At 37.8% G+C, this 25,039-nt stretch overlaps 2 protein-coding genes across 4 annotated transcripts; one reads left to right on the top strand and one right to left on the bottom strand.

Moving 5' to 3' along the window:
• Positions 1-253: 253 nt before the first annotated feature.
• On the top strand, positions 254-9,988 carry cbx1b (chromobox homolog 1b (HP1 beta homolog Drosophila)). Of its 2 annotated transcripts, none has more exons than XM_056469999.1 (6): positions 254-385; positions 848-914; positions 3,409-3,583; positions 3,660-3,810; positions 3,956-4,050; positions 8,909-9,988. In XM_056469999.1, the coding sequence occupies exons 2-6, from the start codon at positions 869-871 to the stop codon at positions 9,051-9,053; spliced, it is 612 nt and encodes a 203-aa protein (XP_056325974.1). In that variant the 5' UTR covers positions 254-385; positions 848-868; the 3' UTR covers positions 9,054-9,988. The 2 variants fall into 2 exon arrangements, with proteins under 2 accessions (XP_056325974.1, XP_056325975.1); XM_056470000.1 differs by lacking the exon at positions 254-385 and adding an exon at positions 440-738.
• Positions 9,989-12,281: 2,293 nt separating this feature from the next.
• nfe2l1b (nfe2 like bZIP transcription factor 1b) lies at positions 12,282-24,283 on the bottom strand. Of its 2 annotated transcripts, XM_056469158.1 has the most exons (6): positions 24,098-24,283; positions 22,446-23,279; positions 17,632-17,859; positions 17,376-17,465; positions 17,116-17,274; positions 12,282-16,258 (listed from the first exon to the last, which is right to left on the bottom strand). In XM_056469158.1, exons 2-6 carry the CDS (start codon positions 22,995-22,997, stop codon positions 14,891-14,893), a joined length of 2,397 nt encoding a protein of 798 aa, XP_056325133.1. In that variant the 5' UTR covers positions 22,998-23,279; positions 24,098-24,283; the 3' UTR covers positions 12,282-14,890. The 2 variants fall into 2 exon arrangements, with proteins under 2 accessions (XP_056325133.1, XP_056325134.1); XM_056469159.1 differs by lacking the exon at positions 17,632-17,859.
• Positions 24,284-25,039: the final 756 nt, after the last annotated feature.

Here is a 25,039-nt window from a genome sequence, read left to right as displayed (position 1 = left end):
CACAACCAACACCTCTGCACAGCAAATGCAGCCCAGATGTTGCACCTCAGACGCCTCACATCTGCTTTGCTAAGGCTTTGTAAAGAATAAAATAAAAGAAAGATAGTAGATGTTTAACAATTTTCAACGCCGTTCACAATTCAATCCTAAAAACCATCAAATAAACGCAAATCTACTTTTATGATGAAAGCAACCATAGCGATAATTACACCGGAAGTCAAGGTTTTGTCTGATTTCTAATACGGAAGTGGGCGTGAGCAAGAGCCACATTCAGCGGCATCACAGCACAGTAGACGTCCCGTAATTAATCACTGCAACCGATTCATTTCGTATTTAAAATACATGCAGATCAGCCTCGCTTCATCTTTATCTCGGCGAGATACAAGTAAGTGGTTTGCTTCTGCGCGCCGCCGATACGCGAGCTCGTGCACGTCATAGTGTTTGTTGTGGTAAAATCGCATCAATCAAATGTGCTGCGGCAGGGATGCAAGATGTTTTTACCACAGCAGACGTCAAATAGCGTGCTTGCGCTGTCTACAACAACATGGAGGAGCAATATTGAGAAAGCAACTGCCTGTGAATTCCCTCGTGCACGCGAAGCATGTAATTGTATTTATTGTGAAGAGGTTTTCTCGCGCGCGCGCTCGCTGGCCTGCCGTCACAAATGTTATAATGCATAACAGTCCTAATGTTTGTCATATTGTGCATGCAGATGTGTCGTGCAGCTGCAGTCTTTAGGTAACTCAGCAGTGTGGTGTGTTTACGGAATATTTGTTGTCGTTATATCTCCTAGACTATTGATTTGTGTTATTGATATTTATTTACAAAAATCTCTATATATTTCCAGCTGTTAAGAGCCCTTGGAAATATGAGCCAAACGTCAGAGCCATCAGCCGATGCTGCTGTGACTGAAGGTTTGGATTTTTTTTTAATTCGTTTGCAATGGAAACAAGGAAAATCCGTCAGAACACCGTAGTTACAGTTATTGTTGTACAGTAATATTGATATGAAATCATTTTCGTTATTTTGAGAAGCGTTATTATATATTTATATATTGGTTTAAAGGGACAGTACACCTATTACGCACATTGTTTATAATCTGTTTGGCTTGTTTTTTCCCTGTGGATTTAAATATGTGTTATGAAAATTGGAAATATGATCCATGGAAACTTTTTTCTGCCACGAAATAAAAAAAGAATTTATATGCAACTCATCATATCACAATTCGGACTTTATTACGATTGCAAGTTTGCACCCCCCAATTTTAAACTTTTAAGTTTTTAAGTTATAAACCTGCAATTCTGAGAGAAAAATGACAAAATTGCAAGCATGCTTGTGACCTTACACTTGAACATTTCCCCCTTGCAGTTCTGACTTGCAACTTTGTAACTTTCATAATTGCAACTTTGTATCTAATAGTTTTGATACAATCGCAATTCTGAGGAAAAAGAAATTGAAATTGCAAGGGGAAAGAATAAAACTGCAAGATGTAAACAGGACTCTGAAGAAAAAAAAGACACAATCATAATATTAAAAAAGTTCTCATTTATCCTAGTTTATAGCTTGCATTTTCAATGAATAAAAACACAGCTCTGACTCATTTTTTTCTTCCCAGAATTGCAACTTAGATAACATATGTATGTACGCATGGGCCGGTAGAAGATTCTGATGGTATGATAACCTTGAATAAAAATTTTACGGTTTCGCAGTATTGATTACTGCTCTGAAATATGTTCTTTTTAAATGTCTGGGTAAAAACAACTTTTTCCTCATTAAACACAATATATTTTATTTGAATAAACATTTAAAATATGTTAGAACAGTAAACACGTCAGGCTAAATCATTTAAATGAATCATTGACTTCTGCTGGCCTCTTTAGTTTCAAAAACACACGTTTCTTTACAGCCTAAAAAGGCATCTTTGGAGATCTTTCTTTACTTTAGATACAAAGTAAAATATGTTGGTATATAAGTGATTTGTTTTTCAGATGTTTGCTGAATCGTGGGCTGACCAGTAGCTTTTGATGTGGACGGTCCTTTTCTGCCCCAAAAAAAAATCAATAAAAAAAGTCATAAAAAACACATACCTATTTTTTTTTTTTTTACATATCATAGGAGCGGTATAACAGATAACAAAATGTTGTTGTTTTAAAACATTGACTTTTCCAAACCGTGGTATACCTTGAAACCTGTTATCGTCCCATGCCTATATGTATCTCGAAGTTTCATCTTATAAACCAATAATTCTGAGAAAAGTTGCAAATATTAGAAAAAAGGTTAGCTTTGTGAGATGTAAACTTGGATGTGGAAAAAAAATTGTGTTGAGTTGTTGTATAAAAGTTTCTAAAATCGCAATTTCATGAAATAACATCACAATTATAAGAAAAAAAGTTAGAATTGTGGGATTTAATCTCAAAATTCTAGGGGAAAATCCAAATTGCCAAACATCAACTCAGAATTCTGACTTTTTTTTTCTCAGAATTGGACTTGTTTGTGTCTTATTTCTAGTTATAAACACAAAATAGCCATTCTACGAAACAAGTTAGAATTGTGAGATGTAAACAAAGGAATAAATAAGTTGTAAGTGTTGGATATAAACTCAGAAAGACTTTCCTTCTCAATATTATGAGTTTATATCTAGTTTTTTGGTTCAAAATTGGCAAAAAAAAAAAGCATTCTTTAGCAGCCTCTTTGAATTCCATTATATCATAGGTCTCAATTCCTGGAGGGCCAGCTGGATCAGCTGATCATACTTGGAGCAAAACTGCAGAGCCGTGGCTCTCCAGGAATTGAGTTTGAGACCTTTGCATTAAATGAAAGTACAGACTAAATTAACAAAATTTAACTCATGGCTTGTGACATGGTGGCTCAGTGGTTAGCACTGTCTCCTCACAGCAAGAAGGTCGCTGGTTCGAGTCCCAGCTGGGTCAGTTGGCATTTCTGTGAGGAGTTTGCATGTTATCCTGTGTTGGCGTGGGTTTCCTCCATGTGCTCTGGTTTCCCCTACAGTCCAAAGACATCCTCTAAATAAACTAAATTGGCTGTAGTGTATGTGTGTGAATGTGTGTATGGGTGTTTCCCAGTACTGGGTTGCAGCTGGAAGGGCATCCGCTGTGTAAACATATGTTGGATAAGTTGGCGGTTCATTTCGCTGTGGCGAACTCTTATGAATAAAGGGATTAAGCCGAAGGAAAATGAATGAATTAATCATGGCTAGATTGTTGGTAAATTTTGAGTGAACTGTCCCTTTAATTTCTTCTTAATTGCAGTAGTTGCAGATGTCAAGTTGCCATGATATTGTTGCCAAAACATCAACAGTAATAACTGTGGTATTTTGATATAAACTGTGCTTAATGATTTGCGTCAGCCCGTATGTTTCATTTACTAACTTGCCATTCTTGTATACAGCTCCAGTTTCTCAATCAGAACCAAAGCAAATAACTGCAGGCAAGAAGCAGAACAAAAAGAAAGTGGAAGAAGTGGTGGAGGAAGAAGAAGAAGAATATGTGGTGGAAAAAGTCCTCGATCGGCGCGTGGTGAAGGGAAAAGTTGAATATCTCCTCAAGTGGAAAGGCTTCTCTGAGTGAGTGTCTGCAGATAGAGTTCAGCTTGTTTTATTTGTGGCTAATTCCTGCCGTTTAATTGTTTTTTTCGTTCAGTGAGGACAACACCTGGGAGCCAGATGAAAACCTGGACTGTCCTGACCTTATAGCCGAATTCCTCCAGTCACAGAAAACGGCTGAATCTGGAGGCAAGAGGAGGGCTGAGACGGATGGAGACGGGAAGGAAACTAAAAAGCGCAAGGACGAGGTAAGAGCCATGAGGATCTGAGGATTTGAGATGTCTACATCATTCCATGTCAATAAGCTGGTCAGGAAGTGTCTTTAAAAGATTAGAAAACCAAAAGAAATTGAATGGCTCAACAGTGTCTCACATGCCATCTCTCTTAATTTAGCCTGAGAAACTCAGAGGTTTTGCACGTGGTTTGGATCCTGAGAGGATTATTGGTGCTACAGACTCAAGTGGAGAACTCATGTTCCTCATGAAATGGTTTGTATGGAAATTGTTACACGTAAAAAAAAAAAAAAAAACAAGTTTTGGATTAGAGGGACAGTTCCTGAGCAGCATTAGGAGAGACTGGGGGCAATTGCAACACGCTCAATTTCTTCAATCACCACTATCTAGCAAATATTCTACTCGAGCAAATTGTTTATTATAAACATAATTATTAGTATTATGTTGCTGTTTAAAGCAGAGCTGCCCAAACTAGGGTCTGTGGGCCAAAGTTGGCCCATGGTGACCTTTGATTTGGCCCGCCATCCCATTCTACAAGCAGAATGTGGAAGGTTGAGGTGAACTTCTAATTTAACATATCCTTTTGTTTGTTTGTTTGTTTAATTGCTGAGCTACAAAAAAAGTGATTGAAATAAAAGTTTCAATAAAATAAATCAGATATTTTATGTAAATATGGTAACTTGATGGATAGAGGACAATGCACAAGACATCGGCGAGCAAATCAAGGCAAAGGCAGGTGCACCTTGACTATTCAGCATTGAACTCCATTGTGTTTTAAATGGGATTGTTTATGGTTTTATTATAAGAAGTAAACTATAATATGTAAAAAAATAAATATATATATATATATAATTATTAATAAGATTAAAGTATTTATTTTAAATTGTTTATAAATTAGGAATTTACCATGGAAACTGGTGTATTTAGCTTCGACCCACCACCCTTACTCAAGTTTGGTGTTTGGCCCTTCATAAAATAGGTTTGGGTACCCCTGGTTTAAAGTTTTGATGTCTGCAGACTTAAATGAATATCTATTTTATCTAAAAATATTTTTGATTTATACTTCTGCATTGATTGATTTTCATACTCCATGGCGAATACCTTGCACATATCCAATGCCATTGTGAGCATTTTTACGTTCTGTCTGTGTTGCTCCGAAATTCTAGTACGCTAGTAAGCAGGTTTACTGTAGAGTTTCTTTGCTAGTGTTTTGAGTTTATGAGTTTACTGTAGAAGTAGCTCAATCTCACTTATTTGGGAAAGAAAGAAAGAAAGAGGCGGGAACTGGCGAATGTTCAACTTAAATCATAAAATAAACACAAAACAGAGGTATCCATTTGGAGCTCCTCCATTGGATTCGACACTTGTTTAATACTCAAGCCACTGGCCTCAATACGCTCCCACAGCTCTCGGCTTCACCCACACTCAAGCCGACCAATCACAGATCTTGCTCTCCTGTTATTGTGACATTTTTTGAAAGGGGTTCATCAGGGTACGTTGAAGAGTATGCGATTGTTTAAGTAGGACCTACCGCATGGACTTTGCACAGAAATATAAACGGGTCCTCATAGGAATCAAAAGATGCTTTTTAACTATCATAATACATTACAAATCTTTGAGTAAAATGTCAGCTTTTTCATTAAAGGTCTGATACAGTTTATCTAAATTTCATATAAAAATATTGTCATTTAAAGCATTAAAAAAGTTATTATGTTGTAGAAACAGACGTCCATACATAAGACTTCTTTCAAAAACAGACCTCAAGTCTCATAGTACATTGTATGAACATCTAAAACCACTCTTTCCTTTCCTTTCTTTTCTTTTTCTTTTTTACTTTATTAATTTTAAAATATTCAAACACATTGACTTTAAATTTTGGTCCAACAAACATTTTCACAGCAATTAACAATAAAAAATACAACGTACACACAATACATAAGAAAGTAAATTAATAATTAATAAGTTCAGTTAGTAAAAAAATAAAGATATAAAAAATACTTTATTGTTCTTCCAGTAAGATTTTAATTTGGGCAGCTCCAAAACAAATGAGCCAGTGATGCCGGCTTTAGCCCACAGCGATCACATGCAGGTTCCACATCTGGAAATATCTTACCAAGTTTTGTTTGGAACAATGTAAACGATGCATTACTTTACATTGTATGAGGCCATGCCTTGCACACACCAATGACCCGTGGATCTGTTCAAGGACTATTTATCCTTTCATGACCTTCTTTGGATTGTTGTAATGTCGTTAATTTTTAAAGTGTTGCAATTGCCCGCAAACACTGTTAAAGTGCTAGTTCACCCAAAAAATACCATTGTCATCATTTACTCACCATCATTTTATTCCAAACCTTCATGATTTTTTTCTTCTTCTGTGGAACACAAAACGAGAATCCCGGGGTCCAAAACATAAATATGGGCAAGAAAATAAATAAATATTTTGTATTCCTCAAAAGAAAGAAAGGCCCTGTTTACACATGATATTAAAGGGATAGTTAAAAGTAATAGCTGCTGTTAATTTACTTTAAAATGTATTTTATTTTCCCCAGTGAGAGTTTTTTTGATGAAATTTTGGTCCTTAATGATCCATTAAATCCAGGTTAATGCCATCAACACTTTGAGATTCCCAAAACATTTATAGGCACAACAAAATGCTAACTATACACTCAGGTCTTAATCTGTGCAAGCAATAGAGATACTATTTACACAACATTATTACCTTTAACCTACAGCCGTAAAGGGAAAAGTCTTATTCTTTTCTTTTCTTCTTTTCAAAGGAATTGTTTCCTTTGTTTAGTAACTGTACCTGAATAAACCCAGCAGAATCAGAATAAGTGATTATCAGGCACATGCCAAAAAATGAGTTATTATTATTTTGAATAAGTAACTTATTGATCTGTGCTGAGATTCGCCACAAAATGTTTCAGGCGGTGCAGTTTGATTTGGAGAGCTGGTTTATTTAGTACTTTAACTTAGAAAGAACTGGTTTAAAAGAAGGGTAGCATGGTGGCTCAGTGGTTAGCACTGTCGCCTCACAGCAAGAAGGTCACTGGTTCGAGTCCTGGCTGGGCCAGTCGGAATTTCTGTGTGGAGTTGGAATGTTCTTCCCATTGTTCACGTGGGCTTCCACCGGGTGCTCTGGCTTCCCCCATAGTCCAAAGACATATATTGTATAGATATAGGTGAATTGAATAAACTAAATTGGCCGTACTGTATGAGTGTATGTGTGTTTCCCAATACTGGGTTGCAGCTGGAAGGGTATCCGCTGCGACCTCTGATAAATCAGGAACTAAGCCAAAGGAAAATGGATGAATGAATAGTTCGCTAATTGTGGATTAAAGGTAATAATGCTGTAAATAATATTTAATTTCTTGCATGAATAGACTGTTTGACTTCATAAAAACTAAACGTGTCATCAAGAGTCATGGTAATAATTTTGTTCTGCCTAAGTAATTTCGTTGTTTCACTTTCAAAATCTCTTTCAACCTATTTTTATGCACATTTTACAAAATAGCACAAATTCTTCATGGAAATTGACGCACATAGATTTTGAAAAAGCCCATAAAGCAATGAATGCGCGCAACTGAGTAGGGTAAACATTTTTCTCTTGCTTTGAGCTGCTGCTCCTAAATATTGGTTTAACACTTCTAAAAGCCACCGCGCATTATGTAATGGTCGTTCATTGTATTTTGTCTTCTGAGTTGCAAGTCATTTATATATATGAAAAAAGGCCCACAGTGGCATTTCCTATCACAGAAATTTCATTTGATATTGTTTGTTAGCTCAGTTTGTTCTTTTTGACTCGTTGAATGGAATGGTGCTTTATTCGGAAATGTTTCATTTAATATTCCAGTTTTGCACATAAATCTAATCCGCATCTTTGGATAAAAATAAATAAATAAATAAATACAAATAATAAATAAAATAAATAAAACAATATATATATATATATATATATATATACACACACACACAGTTGAAGTCAGAATTATTAGCCCCTCATTTAATTTTTTTTCTTTTTTAAATATTTCCCAAATAATGTTTAACAGAGCAAGGAAATTCTCACAGTATGTCTGATAATATTTTTTCTTCTGGAGAAAGTCTTATTTGTTTATTTCGACTAGAACAAAGCAGTTTTTAAATGAAATAAAAACATTTTAAGGTCAAAATTATTAGCCCCTTTAAGCTATATTTTTTGATAGTCTACAGCAGTGTTTCCCAACCCTGTTCCTGGAGGCACACCAACAGTACATATTTTGAATGTCTCCCTTATCTTCAGGTTTTGGAGTCTCTTCTAATCTTCTGCTGAGTTGATTCAGGTGTGTTTGATCAGGGAGAGGTTGAAAATGTGTACTGTTGGTGTGCCTTCAGGAACAGGGTTGGGAAACACTGGTCTACAGAACAAACCATCATTATACAATAACTTGCCTAGTTTCCCTAACCTGCCTAGTTAACCTAATTAAACTAGTTAAGCCTTTAAATGTCACTTTAAGCTGTATAGAAGTGTCTTGAAAAATATCTAGTCAAATATTATTTATTGTCATTATCTCTATCTTGAAAGGCCAGAATTTGCATAAATTAACAGCAGACAAGCTCAAATCATCGAGAAAAACACATCTTCTTAACATGGAGTAAACAGGGCCAGAGTCACTCTTGTTTGAAAGGACTCAAGGGTGCGTAAATGATAACACAATTTTCATTTGTGAGTGAACTACCCTTTTAGGACACGACCACATTAGACTCCATTCCCTTCCATACATACGCATGCAAACATGACGCAAGCTTCATCTTCCTCTGGATAACAAGTATGCTGACATCTGACCTGCATTTCCATACATAAAAAAGAACAATCTTATTATTAACATGATTAAAAATACACACTTCTTTTTTGATAACATCATCATTGTGTGCAAATCAATTTTGCATGTTCAAAATGCAGCCATACCTTTGCGATCACCCCCATAAAGGAGGACAATTGTAATGTTGTTGACTTCTGCAATGAAATTTGATGTAAATGTTACAACTGCCCTCAGTTCCTTCAACTCAAGAGTTCGAATTAGTAATGTAAGATGAGTTGGTTGTTAACATCTAGCATGTTTTTACACGACAGGAAAAACTCTGATGAAGCTGATCTAGTACCAGCCAAGGAGGCGAATGTAAAATGTCCACAAGTGGTCATCTCGTTTTATGAGGAACGCCTCACCTGGCATTCATACCCAACCGAAGAGGAAGAAAAAAAGGACGACAAAAACTAGACAAAAAAAAAAAAAGACATAAGGGACTGTCATGCGTGTGTGTGTGTGTGTGTCTTTTTTTTTTTTTAAAGAGCTGGCAAATGATAATTGTCAGGAACACCTTTGTAAAAAGCAGCTGTAATCTACATTTTAGTGTTTTAGTTTGGGTGTAGATGAAGCGGATAGTGACTTTGCACCTTTAATGTACTCTTCATGCTTTCTATTGATCAACTTTCGATTCATGAAGTTCATACATGTGGAAAAACAAGTGTTCTTTGTATGTTCCCTACCCTGTGGAGATCATACTGGGTTGGTTTCATTTAATGCTGTAGCTGTCTCTGGAAATGTATTCCGCCATCCTTAATTTTACGTATGTATATATATAAATATATAGCTAACGATAAAATATTACTGCCTTAACAGATTATTAGGAAAATGACAATTTTATACATCTGTCAATGCTGGTGATCACTGAATGCATGACTGTATAATGTTGTCCACGGGAAATAGGTTTAAGGCATTGTTTATCTGGCTTTGATATGATTGTTTGTTCGTTTTTAATGAAAGACATGGCAGCAACAGTGTTTATTTGCCCACAAACTCTCTCTCACGTGTTTCTGGTCTTCTCATTGGTGCTATTTGTGGTTGAAGCCCATTGGATATTAACAGTCTGACATTTGTGTTTGTAAATACGTTCCAGCACATGGATATCACTGTGTACAGTCGGCCGAGATTTGGTTTTTACTTGTTCCTATACTGTTTTATTGCTGATACACGAGGAAAAAAGTGGAAGAATTGTAAAGTTCGTCTTTCCGAAGACATCTGGAGTATGTTTTTATGTTTTGATGATTGTTTGCTTAGTTATTCATGTTGTTATTGCGTATTATCACAGCACTTGCCATTGAATTAGCATTTTCAGAAATAAAAAAAAAATCTTTGTTGTTATTCTGTCAGAATTGGTCGTGCTTGTGCTGTTATTTATGCTTGGGCTAGTTATGAATTGACTAGGGTTGATTGTTTTCTACATACACTCACTGGCCACTTTATTAGGTACACCTTACTAGTACCGGGTTGGACCCCCTTTTGCCTTCAGAACTGCCTTAATCCTTCGTGGCGTAGATTCAACAAGATACTGGAAATATTCCTCAGAGATTTTGGTCCTTATTGACATGATAGCATCACACAGTTGCTGCAGATTTGTCGGCTGCACATCCATAATGTGAATCTCCCGTTCCACCACATCCCAAAGGTGCTCTAATGGATTGAGATCTGGTGACTGTGGAGGCCATTTGAGTACAGTGAACTCATTGTCATGATCAAGAAACCAGTCTGAGATGATTTATGCTTTGTGACATGGTGCGCTATCCTGCTGAAAGTAGCCGTCAGAAGATAGGTACACTGTTCATAATGGGATGGACATGGTCAGCAACAATTCTCAGGTAGGCAGTGGTGTTGACATGATGCTCAATTGGTACTAATGGGCCCAAAGTGTGCCAAGAAAATAAAAATACTGAAATGCTAATTTTCTGAAATACTCGGAGCAGCCCGTTTGACACCAACAACCATGCCATGTTCAGTCTTTCTTCCCCATTCTGATGCTCGGTTTGAACTACAGCAGAGTGTCTTGACCATGTCTACATGCCTAAATGCATTGAGGTGCTGCCATGTGATTGGCTGATTAGCAATTTGCATTAACGAGCAGTTGGACAGGTGTACCTAATAAAGTTAGTGTTGAGTGTATATAGTTATTTGGTACATTTCGGTTGATGCTCACATAACACACCGGTAAACAAAATATTTTATCTTTATTCAGAGAGTATGCAGGTTGATCATAAATGAGAGTATTTTAGAAGTCATTTATTATATAAACTTAATTACATAATACTGTTAATTTATCCTTTAATGTTACAGAAATCATGAAAATGTAGAAAAATATAAACACTTAATTTGTAGTAACTTTTTACAAAATAATTGTACATTTTTATCTAATAAATGCAGCCTTGGTGAGCATAAGTTTTTATTATATTTATAAATATTGGAAATTGCTAGCAAAATTTTTCTTTGTTCTTTTAAAATTGGCATTACTGCTGAATGAACAGCAAAATATTTGTTTTTATGAACCAAGATGCTTTAAAATTTATACTATACATAGTGTTATTTACAGTGGTCGAGAGCTTAACGTGCTGCAATTTAGGAAAACAATTACAGCAATTACAAAAAACGTCAGCCAATCAAGAAAAGAACTTCATCCATTTGACAGCACACATGCTCACAATGCATTCACATTAATAACAGCACGTTTTCGTAAATTGTTTGCGTTGTGAGAAAATTTTCATTTTTGTTAATTGTTTGCGTTGTGAGAAAATGCAACACATAAGCTCTCAGCCACCATAGTTATCACATTGAAGTCCCCGTGAAATCTAAACTTAAACATGATTTTGTTAGCTCAGATTGTTGATTCAATTCATGCATGTCATTAAAACATTATTCGTTTCCCCTTCTAATCTTTAATTGAATTCTGAAAATTAACTTCCTGTTTTTTTTTTCCGTTAAATTGTCAGATTATGTATATTTAAGGAATTGGGCGTGGCTAACATATTAAATCACGCCGATCCAACTGTCAGTTTTGACAACAAACAGAAATGGTGAGGAAGAGGAGTCTGTTAGCTTGTAATAACTCTACCCAAACCCTTTCCCAGATCTTTCTGAATGAAATGCCTATTTTACTATATCCAATCAGCTCCCAATAGAAAAAGCAAGCCACACCCAGTGCTTTCTCACTTAATATTCCATTTCTATAGGAACTGCATCATAATACGAAAAAACAAACAATAACAAAAACAAAAAACGGTCATTGCTTCCGATTCATGTGGACTATGTTAGCCACGCCCAATTCCTAAAATATACATTGTGTTGAAGTGCATTTTCAGATTTCGATTAAAGATTAGAAGAGCAAACTTTTTTTCTTTCATAATCTTTTACAAATCCAGCAATGTGAGCTTACAAAATCAATATGGTTAGTTTTGATTTCATGGGGACTTTAAGTTTCCTACTTCAACTAGCACACTGAAACTAATATAAACCATATTCTCCAGCAATTAAGAGAAAACAGTTCTAATAAGTGTATTAACTATTAAGAGTTTTGCAGTATTACAAAACACAAACATTTTTTTTTTGAATTGGTTTTATTTAGCCATTCATTTAAATCACAAAATCCTCAGACTTTCTTTTAAATAAAGGAAAAGCAAGGAAATGAAACAAAAGTTTATTATAATTAATAAAAGAACAATTCCAGATTGCCAGCAAATCTCTCAACATAAATCATATAGGAATACTCTGAACAGGCAAATTCAAAGAAGGTGCAAAATGGCCTGGCTAAACCAAGCAGTTAGGACAAGAGACGTACAGAACACAAAAATATTTACAACCCAACAAGACAAACAAAAAGAAACAACAGTGCTTCATGGCAAGTAGTTATAACATTATAACGGGGATTCAAACGTTCATCTAAGTGAATGAATCACTCGTCTTTTTCTTTAGCTCTACCCCAACTACACTAAGTATTTGTAACCAGAAACGTAAAGATTGTCTCTTCATCCATTTCGGAGACACAATTATTAAATAAAAATGACCTTTTCTTGCATATTTATTCATGTCGCACCAAAACGGACACTGACCGCGTCACGTGGTACTATATGAAGTGTAAATGGAAACGACAGGGACTGACAGAGGAGGATGAAGATTAACATTATGTAAATCAGACATTCACTTCAGCGTTACTGTTTTTTTTCTATCCATTCATTGATATGTCAGTGTATAAGGTCAGCTATATCCTTAGGCTGCAGTAAAGCACGATCCAGTTGGTTATTGGCACAAGCTAAATTGCTTTAATTTGCCAGGAAACCATTCGTGGCTTCACGTAATTAGCAACAAAGGTACTTTTTTTTTCTTTTTTTGAAGAGTAGTGTATTCAGTAAAATAAAAATAATCTGGTTCACGTCACAACAAAGCTAAGACGTTGACCCAGATAATGAGAATTTCAATTTAAGGGTGTGTTCACACTTAGCATGTTTGGTTCGTTTCTAAATTCTGGAGCAATTGCTCTGCTAGCGTGGTTCATTTGAGTTTGAGTATACACTGCAGTCAGAACCGAACAAAAATAGACCAGTTAAAAGATCCACCTCCATACAAACTCTGGCATATGGTTTGTCTGAAATATGAACTCAACATGGATGAAAATCTTCTCAATGAACCAAAAGACAGGATATGAAATCACAAGATGCGACCACAAAAAAACTGCGGATATTCAAGCATATCTTGCATTTCTCATAGATGTTGCTTAGTGTAATACAGGCGACAAAAATCCGGCAAATCTTTCTTTGTGTATGACAGAAATTCCTGGTGATGTTGACGTTACATATGCCTATACTCGTTTTATAAACTCTTCACAAGCTCCTGCTCACAGCAATGAATAAGAGTTTGAGGTTTTCTTTTCTTTAGATTCAGACTTTTGAATAACGACAGTGTGAATGCTATTCCAACCAGGACCAAATTTGGTCCCGGCTAAACAAACCGAACTACAAGTGTGAACACACCCTGAATATAACCAGTGTCTTTAAATAATTGTATTTTTATACGGTGAGCATTTTTTCATATTGTTTTTTTTACAGTACGACTGCAACCAAAACATTTTGCAATGTTCCTTCATTTAGAACTGAAAAAAGTCATCGGCGCAAGGTGCAACGGCACGTTTAGACCCGCAACAAAGGCTAAACTCGAACTTCAAAAGCAAATGACTCCAGTTCCAGTTAATCCTATATACCAAGACACATGATTCAAACTGCACTGGTGCCACTCAGAAATCCATGTTTGATGGCTTATTAAAAAGTTTATGCACAATGGGAGAGTAACATTAAAAGCTGGGAGCAGGGCCTGAGACACCCCTTTCCCCAGCAGAAGAGGAAAAAAGCTTACTACAGTGTTGATTTACAGTGCTGAAAGGGTACAGAAGCTGATTTATTTTTTAATGCAGTGTGTATCCATCCTCAATCTGTACCTCCAATGCTTTTGCTCAAGCTAAATTCAATCTCGTTTTTTGCACCACCCAAATTCCTTGGCAATTTGTATTGACCCTCCAGAGAAATTTCAGGTGAGTTTGCGGTCCAGTAAGAGTAACGGACAGATTCAGGTCTTTTTTTCCAAGTGAAATTGTGACTTAAGATCCACGGAATGACCTGGATGATTGAGTATGGTGACAAGAGAATTGCACAACACAACCTTTGGTTAGTATTGGCATGCCTGTAGTTTCTTTTGGCTTCACTTCTAGCATTCAGTAGACTCCTTTTCTGCCAGCGGTTCGTTCTTACCCACCAATGAAATCCCAGGGTATGTGCTCACTCACACACACACACATACACACACACAGCATAGGTTAATGCTGAAAATGTAACAATTTTTGAATCCTCGTGGTCAACGTCATCTTAGTGATGTATTGTCATCAACTACACTTTTGGGAGCATTACCAAACAGTTCTTTCAATTAAGAACGTTTTGCTGGCGTCCTCCTTGACTTCCCGTTTCTGAACAGTTCTTTCAGTTAGCATCTGAAAGTATCCCATCCTTAAGTAAATCAGTGAGAGGTCTTTAATACATAAAGCACGTCTGCTTTAATGCCGCTTTGAGGAGAAAACTTCGGAACCGAAAAGGAACAAAGAAAACCCAATGCAGGAAGAGTAATCAATGATGCAATTTACGTCTCCTTGCTAGAATCGCTTCAAAGAAAAAGGCTTCCTTCGCCTTTCGAAATACTTTTATGGAAAGTGCCTTTGCGAAAACTAAAAGGGCAGCAGTTCGCGCTCCTCACTTCTTTTTGTCCTTCTGCTTTTTGTCAGGCTTGTTGCTTTGTTCTGTGCTCATGTTACGAGGCATGAGGACAACGCCGTCCGGCCCAAACTGTAGACTGTACTCGTTGGCCGAGTAGGGTCTGCCTTCCTCGTCCCGCAGTTGTGCGAACAATTCCTGGGAAAGACTCTGAACCTTTTGCTTTGTCTGTCTGATGCATTTCATGTACTCTATCTTCTCCTTCAGTAGTTGAGACTTCTCACGGTGCAGGTCTTGCACACCTTGCTCAAGGTTCAGGATTGTATCTAGCTTGCGCTTACGGCAGTTCTGTGCTGCCATTTTGTTCTTTCCACGGCGGCGGATGTCCCGTATGAGGGACAGTTGGTCCTCATTGAGATGGTGCTTGGCCAGAAGCTCGTTGAACTCCTCAACGGGTAGGTTGATGATCTTTTCATTGGAGAACGGGATGTCCATGGCCCTTGCCCTACGCTCATCACGGCTCGACTGCCTGTCAATGCAGTCTTGAGGGGGCTGGAGCTTCGTCTGCTGCATTTGCTTGTCTCTGCCTTTCTTGCTGCTGGATGTGGACAGCTGAGAACGCTCCGAGTAGGATGATGCCAGCGGTAGATTGTAGGTGTGGTTGTGATTGACACTATCCAACTGTGGTGCGCCATGGAATTGAGAAGGGTCTTGGTAGCTCATGCGGCACAGTTTGCTATACTCTGGCTGGTATCCTCCGACGGCTCCTTCCTCCGCTTCTGCTGTGGCTGCTTCGGAATCGGTGCTGTAGCCCACGGCTCCTTCCTCGGAAAATGTAGCAGAAGTGGATGAAGATGACGCGGCTGATGAGCAGGAAGTCTCAGAGTTGCTGGGAGAGGCTGGGCTATGGCTGGAATCCAAAGAAAGACCTGAGTCTGAATCAAGCTCATCCTCGAGCTGAGAAGCCTGGGCTTGGCTGAAGCCCTCTTCCATCGCAAGGTCTAGCAGGCTAATTTCATCAAGCATTGATTCTTCCAGCATGCTAGTGAAAGGATCTGGCAGCACCGGAGTAGTGGTTACATTGGTTGTACTGTTTAAAGGTGGTGGGAAGAAAAGTCCAGTCAAGTTAGTTGCTCCAAATGTTGAATTGATGTTGGAGGAGTTGCTGGAAGAGAGCCTGACTAAGGTAGGCCGCTGTCCGCCCAACTCTGGGTTGAAGACTGTGGGAAAGTCCTGGCCACAGCTGGGAAGTAATGCCTGCTGGAGACTTACATCCTGGTTAATGAGAGTGGAACGTGGGAGGCCAAAATTTCCTACTGTTGCTGATTCTGTGGTGCTGGCATTGTTGTTGTTATTGGGGTCATTATTTATGGTGGCATTTACTGCCGTATTGTTCACCTCCATGTCCTACAAAAAGACATAGTAAAAGTTAGACAATGTTTCATGGTGTGATACTTTATTGCTGTCCTACATATTAATTTGACTAGAAATAATAACCTTAATTCAACCAGGTAAGTCAATTGAGAACCAGTTCTCATTTACAATGATGACCTGGACAAGAGGCAACATAAAAGCAGATACGATACGAGATTAAATACATAACTGCATTTCAGATAACAATGTCTTGAATACACCTCTTCCATACCAGGCATGTTTAATTGTGAGTTAAATTCATTTTAATATTTTTTGGTGGCTAAAAAGTGACTGCTTATTATAATCTGAAAAACCTTTAGAAGTGGAGAGCTGCTGTTACTTGAACCCATAAGGTACAGATACAATATAATGATGCACATTCAGTCTTCACCAAACTATTTATGTCCACTTAAGTGTGTTTCCGTGAACCAGCCACACAATGAACATTTTGTAACTGAACATTCAAATGCAGTAAACTGTAAAAATAAACTGAAATCAGTATTGCATACTGTCTGAGAAAGGTACTTTTTGTCTGTGAACTTCAGGTGATATGCCAAACATTATAGCAAAAATTGCTAACAATATACATTTTAGATATTGAAGCAGTGATATATATTTCCATACACCGAGCTGTAATGTGAAGTAAGACCAATCTACAAATTATGGTGTAATGTACTATTACGTTTGACTGACTGGATATACCATAAGTCAATGAAGTCAAATATGAAAAGGTATGCTTTTAAACTCATTAAACTCTTGAGAAACTCATAACCATTTTAACCTGACCTACAACTTTTAAAAGTCTTCATATTCATATTCCCCCATCACTAGAATGCAAAGAATGAACAAACCTGCAGTTCCATTATGGACATAATGTCCTGCCACTGCTGCTCCAGATCTAGTGGCGTATCAGACTGCGACAGTGTGGGTTGTAGAGGAATCCCTTGTGACGTCGAAGGCGTTTCTTCAGTTGTAGCTCTCAGCTGTGAGGTGGGTCCAGTGGCCTGGAACTGAAAAGAAAAAAAAGACAATGCAAAATTACAATCAAATAATAATAAATAAAAAAAAAAACGTTTTAATGTGCCACATAATAACATTTCATCAACTCTACCTCTGGCTCTTCTCCAAATGGAAAAGTTGCCTCCAGAAGCCTCAGACATTCTTGCAGGGATAACGAAGTCTGAGCACCGAGACTGGTAAGCTAGAAAATAAGACAAGAAAGGTCCATGTAATTACAAGGTTGACAGGAACTCATAAGAGTCTACAGTTTACCAGCCTTTTAGGAAAACAATCTAAAAGCAATTTTAACCAAAACCTTGCTATGCTCCTCACACCTTCCTCTAAGCCTACCATAATACAGCACATACCTCCTCAGGTATGCTCTCTCCTGTCTCTCCATCAACAGGAGTTAGGCTCTGCACTGCTCGGAGATTAAGTCCATTTCTCCAGCTTTCCTCTCTTCCACCTGCCTCTTCATTCTCTTCATTAGGCTTATCAGCCTCACTCTCCTTCTGGCGACTGCTAAAGTTAAATACTTCTCGGTCAGCACCAAGGTCAATATCCTGCCTCCAAAGGATGTCTATGAGGTCAATGTCCTAGAAATATATTCATTAGAGGGAGGATCATTATAGGGCTAAGATTACAGAACATCATCAGATAATAACATCCAATGAGGGACATGATGCAGAAACATCAGCTCTTATTTCTGGAATTGTCCATAGAATATATGTATATATTACAAAGGTATTTCTCTTTTCTCTCTCACTCTATCTATATATACGGTATACATACATATATACAAATCAAGGCCAAATCATATACTTTTATGATGTGATAAAGTATATAATAATATAGATGCAAGTAGGTATCAATGCAACCCAGAGACCCCAAAAGTGGGAGGGATTACACCACAAGTAGGTTGGGTACCCTTGCAAGTGGGGGGGACTTAAACCACAAGTAGGTTGAGTTTAGGTGGTGCAAATACAGTATTAATAAAACACATCAGGTTACTGAAAGGTTGGCTTTAGGGTTAAGTTTAGGTGTAGACGTTAATAATGGCCCGTTTCCACTGAGTGGTACGGTACGGTTCGGTTTGGTACGCTTTTATGGCTTTTATGTTTCCACTGTCAAAAAGCGTACCGAACCGAACCGTACCGTACCACTTTTTCGGCACCCTTTCGAAAGGGTACCAAACACGAGAAAGGGTACCAAAGGGCGGAGCCACACGCTCAGCTGAACGCTATTGGTTTACAGAGATACGTCATTCGCTTACGCAACAAGCCAGAATGAAAACAAAAAACCCGCCATGTTTGAAATACACAGCCGAGAGATTATAGCGGAATTATTTATACATATAATAACGAGCCATGGTCGATCTGGGCTCAAACAAACCTTGTCGTCGTCTGGAAGAACAACCACAAAGCCAAGAAGAAGAGCAGATTTACCCTGTGCCCCGTAGTTTTTTTACGAGCCAGTCTGAGGCGCAAGCGGTTTCGCTTTCTTCCTTGCGCTCGTGCGCGTCTAACATTATATCTGAAATAACAAACTTCATGAGCTGATGATATTAACCTGCGCTTGATTATTGACGTGCTTTTGAAACCCGATCCTGTCAGACACTGACAAACGCGAGAGTGAAGCGTGAAGAAACAAAGGAGAAGCCGGAAAAAGGGAGCACAATATTTTTTCAGCAAACGCGAACAAAATGCCATGTATAACTAACTTATTATCTTCACATTTCAGACTAATATGAACTCAGAATGACGGAATTACTTTCTAACAGAGGCTACATGTGCTGCTGAAGATTACAGACACAGATAAGAGGTTTTCACTGACTGTAGGCTATAATTTGTGTTGATTTTAAACCTAAATACGGGCGAAATGTCTGTTGTGTGTAGTTCTTCTGTAGTTGGTAACATATCGGAGACTGTAAGGGGCTGTATGTGTTCATATATGTTCATTTATTTAGTTATTCAATATAATTACAGACGTTACAGTAGGCTGTTTCGCACTGTCATTGATCTGCAGTTATAATCAACTCATGTTCATTGAAAAGTTAGTAATAAACATTTTTACACAAGTATTTATGTGTGTAAAGCATCTGTTTTGTGAGAAGTGCTTTTCATATGATATGTAAGTGACCCGTACAGCTTAATTGTAGACATTTCCTCGAGCTAGAATGACGTCGACTGAAACTTTCTGTCATACACCATGCCCACCAAAAGGGGACCCTTGTTAGTGGAAACGCAAGCCTGATAAAGGTGACCCGTACCAAACCGAACCGTACCGTACCGTACCAGTCAGTGGAAACGAGCCATAAAACTCAACAGGTTACTGTGAGGCTGAGTTTAGGGTTGGGGTAGGTGTAGACATTCAAAAAGCACAATATTGGACTCCATGTCATGTACAAGACATTAAATAAATAAATAACTCCATAATTGCACAGCCCACTTTGAGCTTAAGTCCCACCCACTCAGGGCTGCTCCGACCTCCGTTTATACCCTTCTCATATGATGTGCCTTAAGCCTGGTTTATACTTCTGCATCAAGTGATCGGCATGACCCACAGGGCATGCCTCGCCCTTTGCCATGCATTTATACTTCTGCACGCTGTTTGTGTTCCTCTGCAATAACACTTCAGAAACACTAGCCGGCAGTGAGCCTTTTATGTTCTTCTATGGTGTTTTGTTTTTTCTGAATGCTACCATAATTTACAAGTGGCTTAAACTTGCTCATTTTGAGTCAGGAACCAGCGGACGTGCAACAACTTTAATCATAAGGTAAACACAAAACAACAGTCTCTATCTGCAGCTCTTTCACACAACTCGCCACTAGGGTTGGGTATCGTTTGGGGTTAGTTCGATACCGGTGCTAAATCGATACTTTTAAAACGGTACTAGTGCCAAAACGGTGCCTGAACTGATACTTTTAAGCCACAAAATTATGGTGGATGACTCTAGAAAAATCTTTTATTTGACAATCTTTTAAAAAATAATTTTAATAGAACAATACAATTTAAGCTTAAAGTAAACATCAATTCTTATTTTATATATTTGAATTGCATTAATATATTTCCTTTGATCATTTGTTGGTTAGCATGAATTTACTACTAACCTGTGGAAAGGCTGTCATCAAAATTCTGAACTCCTTTTTTCTAGGGTTGGGGCTTGTGACTATGTTTACATGGTTATCAGTAATCTAATGATTTGCCTTAATCTGAATAAGACAATAATATGATCAAGGTGTTTACATGAGTTGCTTTTTGAATGTTTCTTTCATGATCACACTTTTAACATATATCACAAAATACTTAAAAATATTCAAAGTAATTTTTTTCATCTTCATAAACAAGATAATTAAATAACTTAAACTCAAAATAATCTTTCTTGTTCATTTATTTGACAAGTAACTTTGTACTGGTGTAGGATAACACATTTCTAACAGATAGGCCTACAGTTGAAGTCAATTTATTTTGCCCTCCCATTCATTTAAAATAATGTTTCTGAACATTTTCACAGTCTTTCCTAAAAATATATTATTCTGGAGTCATAATAAGTCGTATTTCTTATTGTGTATTTCTTCAATAAATGCAGTTTTTAATAAAAAAATTCAGGTCAATATTATTAGCCTCCTTAAGAAATATTTACTGTATATTTTTTGATATACACAACAATTCAGTTACAAAAATAATTTGACTAATTTCAACTTTCGTAGTTAACTGATTCAGTCTTTAAATTACACTTTAATCTGAATAAAAGACTATAAAATAAAAATAAAGGCACTTTGTCTGAATACAACTGTCTTGCAAAATAACTAGTAAAATGTTATGCACCGACTGTCACCATGGGGAAGATAAAAAAGTCGATATTAGAAATTAGAAACTCTTATGTTTAAAAATGTGTTGTAAATAAATCATGTGTTGAGGACGGAAATCAAAAATGAATGAAGGCAAAACTACACGAGTTGAATATGACTTACATGAGTGTGACTGAAAACTACATTTGATCAATGTGTTACATCTGTTCTTTGGTACTTGCCGACTGTAAATTGAATACTACATTTCCTAACGTAAAACTATGTACACTAGATATCTGATTAATAATGGTCTCTGCATAACCGAGCACTTCCTATATTAAAAGTGTTAAAAATCGCTATTACCTATGTCAATTTGGGCATCAACCTCTGACAAATGTGGGGAACTAGGCTAATGCGCGCAGCACCGTCACTGACAGAGACAGAGCAAGTGCACACGTATCTGAGCCAGAATCCTTGCTTGTAAAATACGCTTTAGAACGCTTAGTTTAAGCAAATTTGATGAACGCAATCATGTGTATTGATCTGAAAAGTCGCTCTCACTCACCGAATGCGCTGTACTGCGTGCGTTGCGTGAATTGTGTTTTTGAAACTACTTAATAGATCAAAAGTCAATTATTTATTTCAATAATAATTTATTTATTAATAAATGGTTCAATAAGGAATTTTTTTATTAATACATTTTTTTACCCAGATATTTAAACAGAACTTATTTTAGAGCAGCAATCACAATAATGTGATACCGTGGTATTTTTAACGTTATCGTACCGTCAGAAACTTGTTCCAGCCCATACCTATTTGGATGGCACAATACGAACTTTAAGCTGCGATGTAATTGAGGTTATCTTAAAGAAATATGATTATATCGAATAACCATTATAAGATGTTTAATCAATAATCGCAACAGGCCTACAAAAAGAAAACACTACTTTCTCGACAAAACAAAACCTTACATATCCTGTGAGATCCTGACAACCATGTGAGTAGACATTCTCTATGTAAAGAGCAAGTCTACTATAAATACAACAACTAATCTATATTTACATCATTAGACATCTTGCTGTACAAGTAAAAGCTGTGACATTGTCACAAAAAAGTGTATAACCATTTCTAAAAGCTTAAAAACCTTAAGATTAGCACAACTATCTAGCTTTGAGCTCCATCAATGAGACCACACCCTGTCCCAGCCACTATTGAAGGACTCATACATACAACCAGCTCACAAACATTGCTTTTAATAGCCACTATACAATGCCCTTAATCTAATATTGAAAGATAATAGCATGACGCTGTTCTCCCTTTGAAGAAATCAAATACGCTCCAACGTCAATCTAATTACAGCAGGCTAAGCTAAAAACACACAGCTACTGTACCTCTTTGGAGAGGTCGTCGCTGCTCTCTCTCTCCCCTTGCTCCTGGCTGTCCTCAGGGGCCACGGCTCCCAGGCTGTCCTCTCCACTGAGGCTGTAAGTGGTCTCAGAAGTACCGCCAGCCCCTCTCATGGCCGAGGCTTCAGAGTTGTTCACGTCCTCCAGGCTGCCCCCATTGTCCAGGGCAATGCTGGGGCCGGACTGACTGGTTGCCGAAACCACAGTCTCAGGGTCACGATGCACCAGCCAGGCACTCAGCTCCGTGCTAGGCACGCGCAGATGATCCAGGGAACGCACCTGGTTCAATAGCCGACGAGTGGCAAAAAAATGGTCCAGGTCCACACTTTTAGGATGGATGCCATAGCCGTCCAGGGTGTTGCGGAGATTGTGAAACTGCGTCTGGGTGTAGGCCGAGCTGGGGCCCAGGATGATCTCACGGAGCGGAGGGAGCTGATTGTTTAAGTAAGTGTCCAAGTCCACCCGTACCCCAATCAGACTCAGGAGGATAGTGAACTGAATAAGACCCTCTGTGAAGTACTTTTTCAAGTAAAGCATTTCTTTGCAAAGGAACAAAAAAAAGAAAAAACTCAAAAAGGAACTAAAAAGCAAAAAAAGAAAAACAAATAACGCAAACAAACGTCAAAGCAATTTAGTTTACGTTTAACCTTGTATATAATAGAAAATCAAAAGCAGACACGACATAAAAGGATGCTCGCTTTGTTCCACAGTCATGTGCTTTTAATTAAATACAACTAAAGTTGAATCTACTTTTGTTTTTGATAAACGCTTTTTCGCCCCAAATGATATCCAGCTTATATCTGCAAGCATGAGTTTTTCCTGCGGAGACAGAGAAGAGAAACAATAGTCAAAATGCCATAGTATTTACATTAAAAGTAGCTTATTATTATTGCCATGAAAGATTGATCTAAATTAAAGAAACATCAAAGTTCACAACTTGCAGAATAACTTATCATGCTATACAATTCAGGTTTTATTGTGATATTAATAATAGAGTAATATCAATCTATATGTTAAATTTTAAATTTTACATATTATAAAACATTAATAAAATTATGACCTCCCACTAAATACACCCACCTCATAATCACACCCACATCCATCCACCCATCCCTGTATACCTCAAATAACCTGAAATACTTAAAGGAATCCCGCATGTTCGCAGTCAATAAACAGCAGATTGCTTACTGAACTCCGTCGTTTATTTCCTATTTTCATCGCATCCTTCTAAAACCTCATCTAAAGACAATTTATTTGTCCAGGCGCTGTGAAGTATTGACCTCTCACACTTCCGCTATCGGAGCCCAGCAGCCCGTTAGCAACAAGTGGTGCAACAGCCTCTGATTGGCTGAGATGGCTGTCACTCATTTTCTCGCCGCGCTGCAGCCAATAATGAGGCGGGGCCTGACCGGGTTCTGCCGGGGACACTGAATTACTAATAACAACTTTTATTAAATACCCATCTCTGTTTATCGGTCAAACCTAGCCACTCAAACCAATTCTTGTAGCTCAAGCAAGACTGTCGTGTGCATTTGCTGCAGACACACAAACACACACTCCCACATTCGCAAATTCGAAAGCTATAGCTAACTTAGCCAGCTAGCGTAGCATCAAAATAGTCGTTTTTTTATACTTACTCAGAATGAGTTTACTGACAAATGACTCCGAATACATCCATATGCATTCACAACCACTGTCATTAGTCACTTCCAGCTAACCACGCACTTATCCCCTCAGATATCTGTATGGTTGTCACTCCCCTCTCGCTTTGAATGGCCCACCATGACTTGCAGAATTTCCTCTTGCCGACAACTTGGCCGAAACTGAGGCGCTGAAACACGCTGCCACTGCGCAGGCGTAGAATATTCTAGCGAACGTACGGCATGAGATCATTCATCAGAATTCCCCGTTGTATTCACAGCCCATAAATAAGACGATATATATTTTAAATAAAAGCAATTAAATTTATATTTGAGATGTATATTAGATTTATATTTAAGAACTTACATTATTTATTTATTAGGAGTACCATATTTGCCATGTTGTATTGTGGTACCCTTCCCAAAACCACAAAACTTCTGACAATATTTAAAACGCAGTATTAGAAAAAATAATGCACGTAGTATATGTTTATTTTTTTTCTATAAAAAGTCATGAATGTCATGTGATGTCATTGTCTGACAGTTATAGGGGGCCAGGTGGCGGGGGCAGCAGTCTCAGCAGGGAATCCCAGACTTCCCAGACACTTTCTCCAGCACTTCAAGGGGGATCCCAAGGCGTTTCCAGGCAAGCAAAAACACCGTCCCTCGAGTGTCCTGGGTCATGCCCTGGATCTCCTTCTGATGGGACAAACCACCTCAATCAACCCGAGCCACCTCAACTGCAGGGCTCAAAAATAATGTCTGCCCGATGGGCCCGGGGCCAGTGTGAGAGACGCTCGGGACAGTAGACAGAATCGTTACTGGCCCGATCGGGCTAGTGCTGCCTTGTCACTAAATTTTAATTTGTCTGCAACTATTTATTAACTGTGTGTAAATACAGTCTTAGAATTGAGAAACAGTTTTTGCTTTTAAGCATTT

This window comes from Danio aesculapii, chromosome 12 (genome assembly GCF_903798145.1).
Source record: "Danio aesculapii chromosome 12, fDanAes4.1, whole genome shotgun sequence".
Classification (NCBI taxonomy): Eukaryota; Metazoa; Chordata; class Actinopteri; order Cypriniformes; family Danionidae; genus Danio; species Danio aesculapii.
Note: the sequence above shows the minus strand (reverse complement) of the source record. Positions and strands in the feature narration are given on the sequence as shown.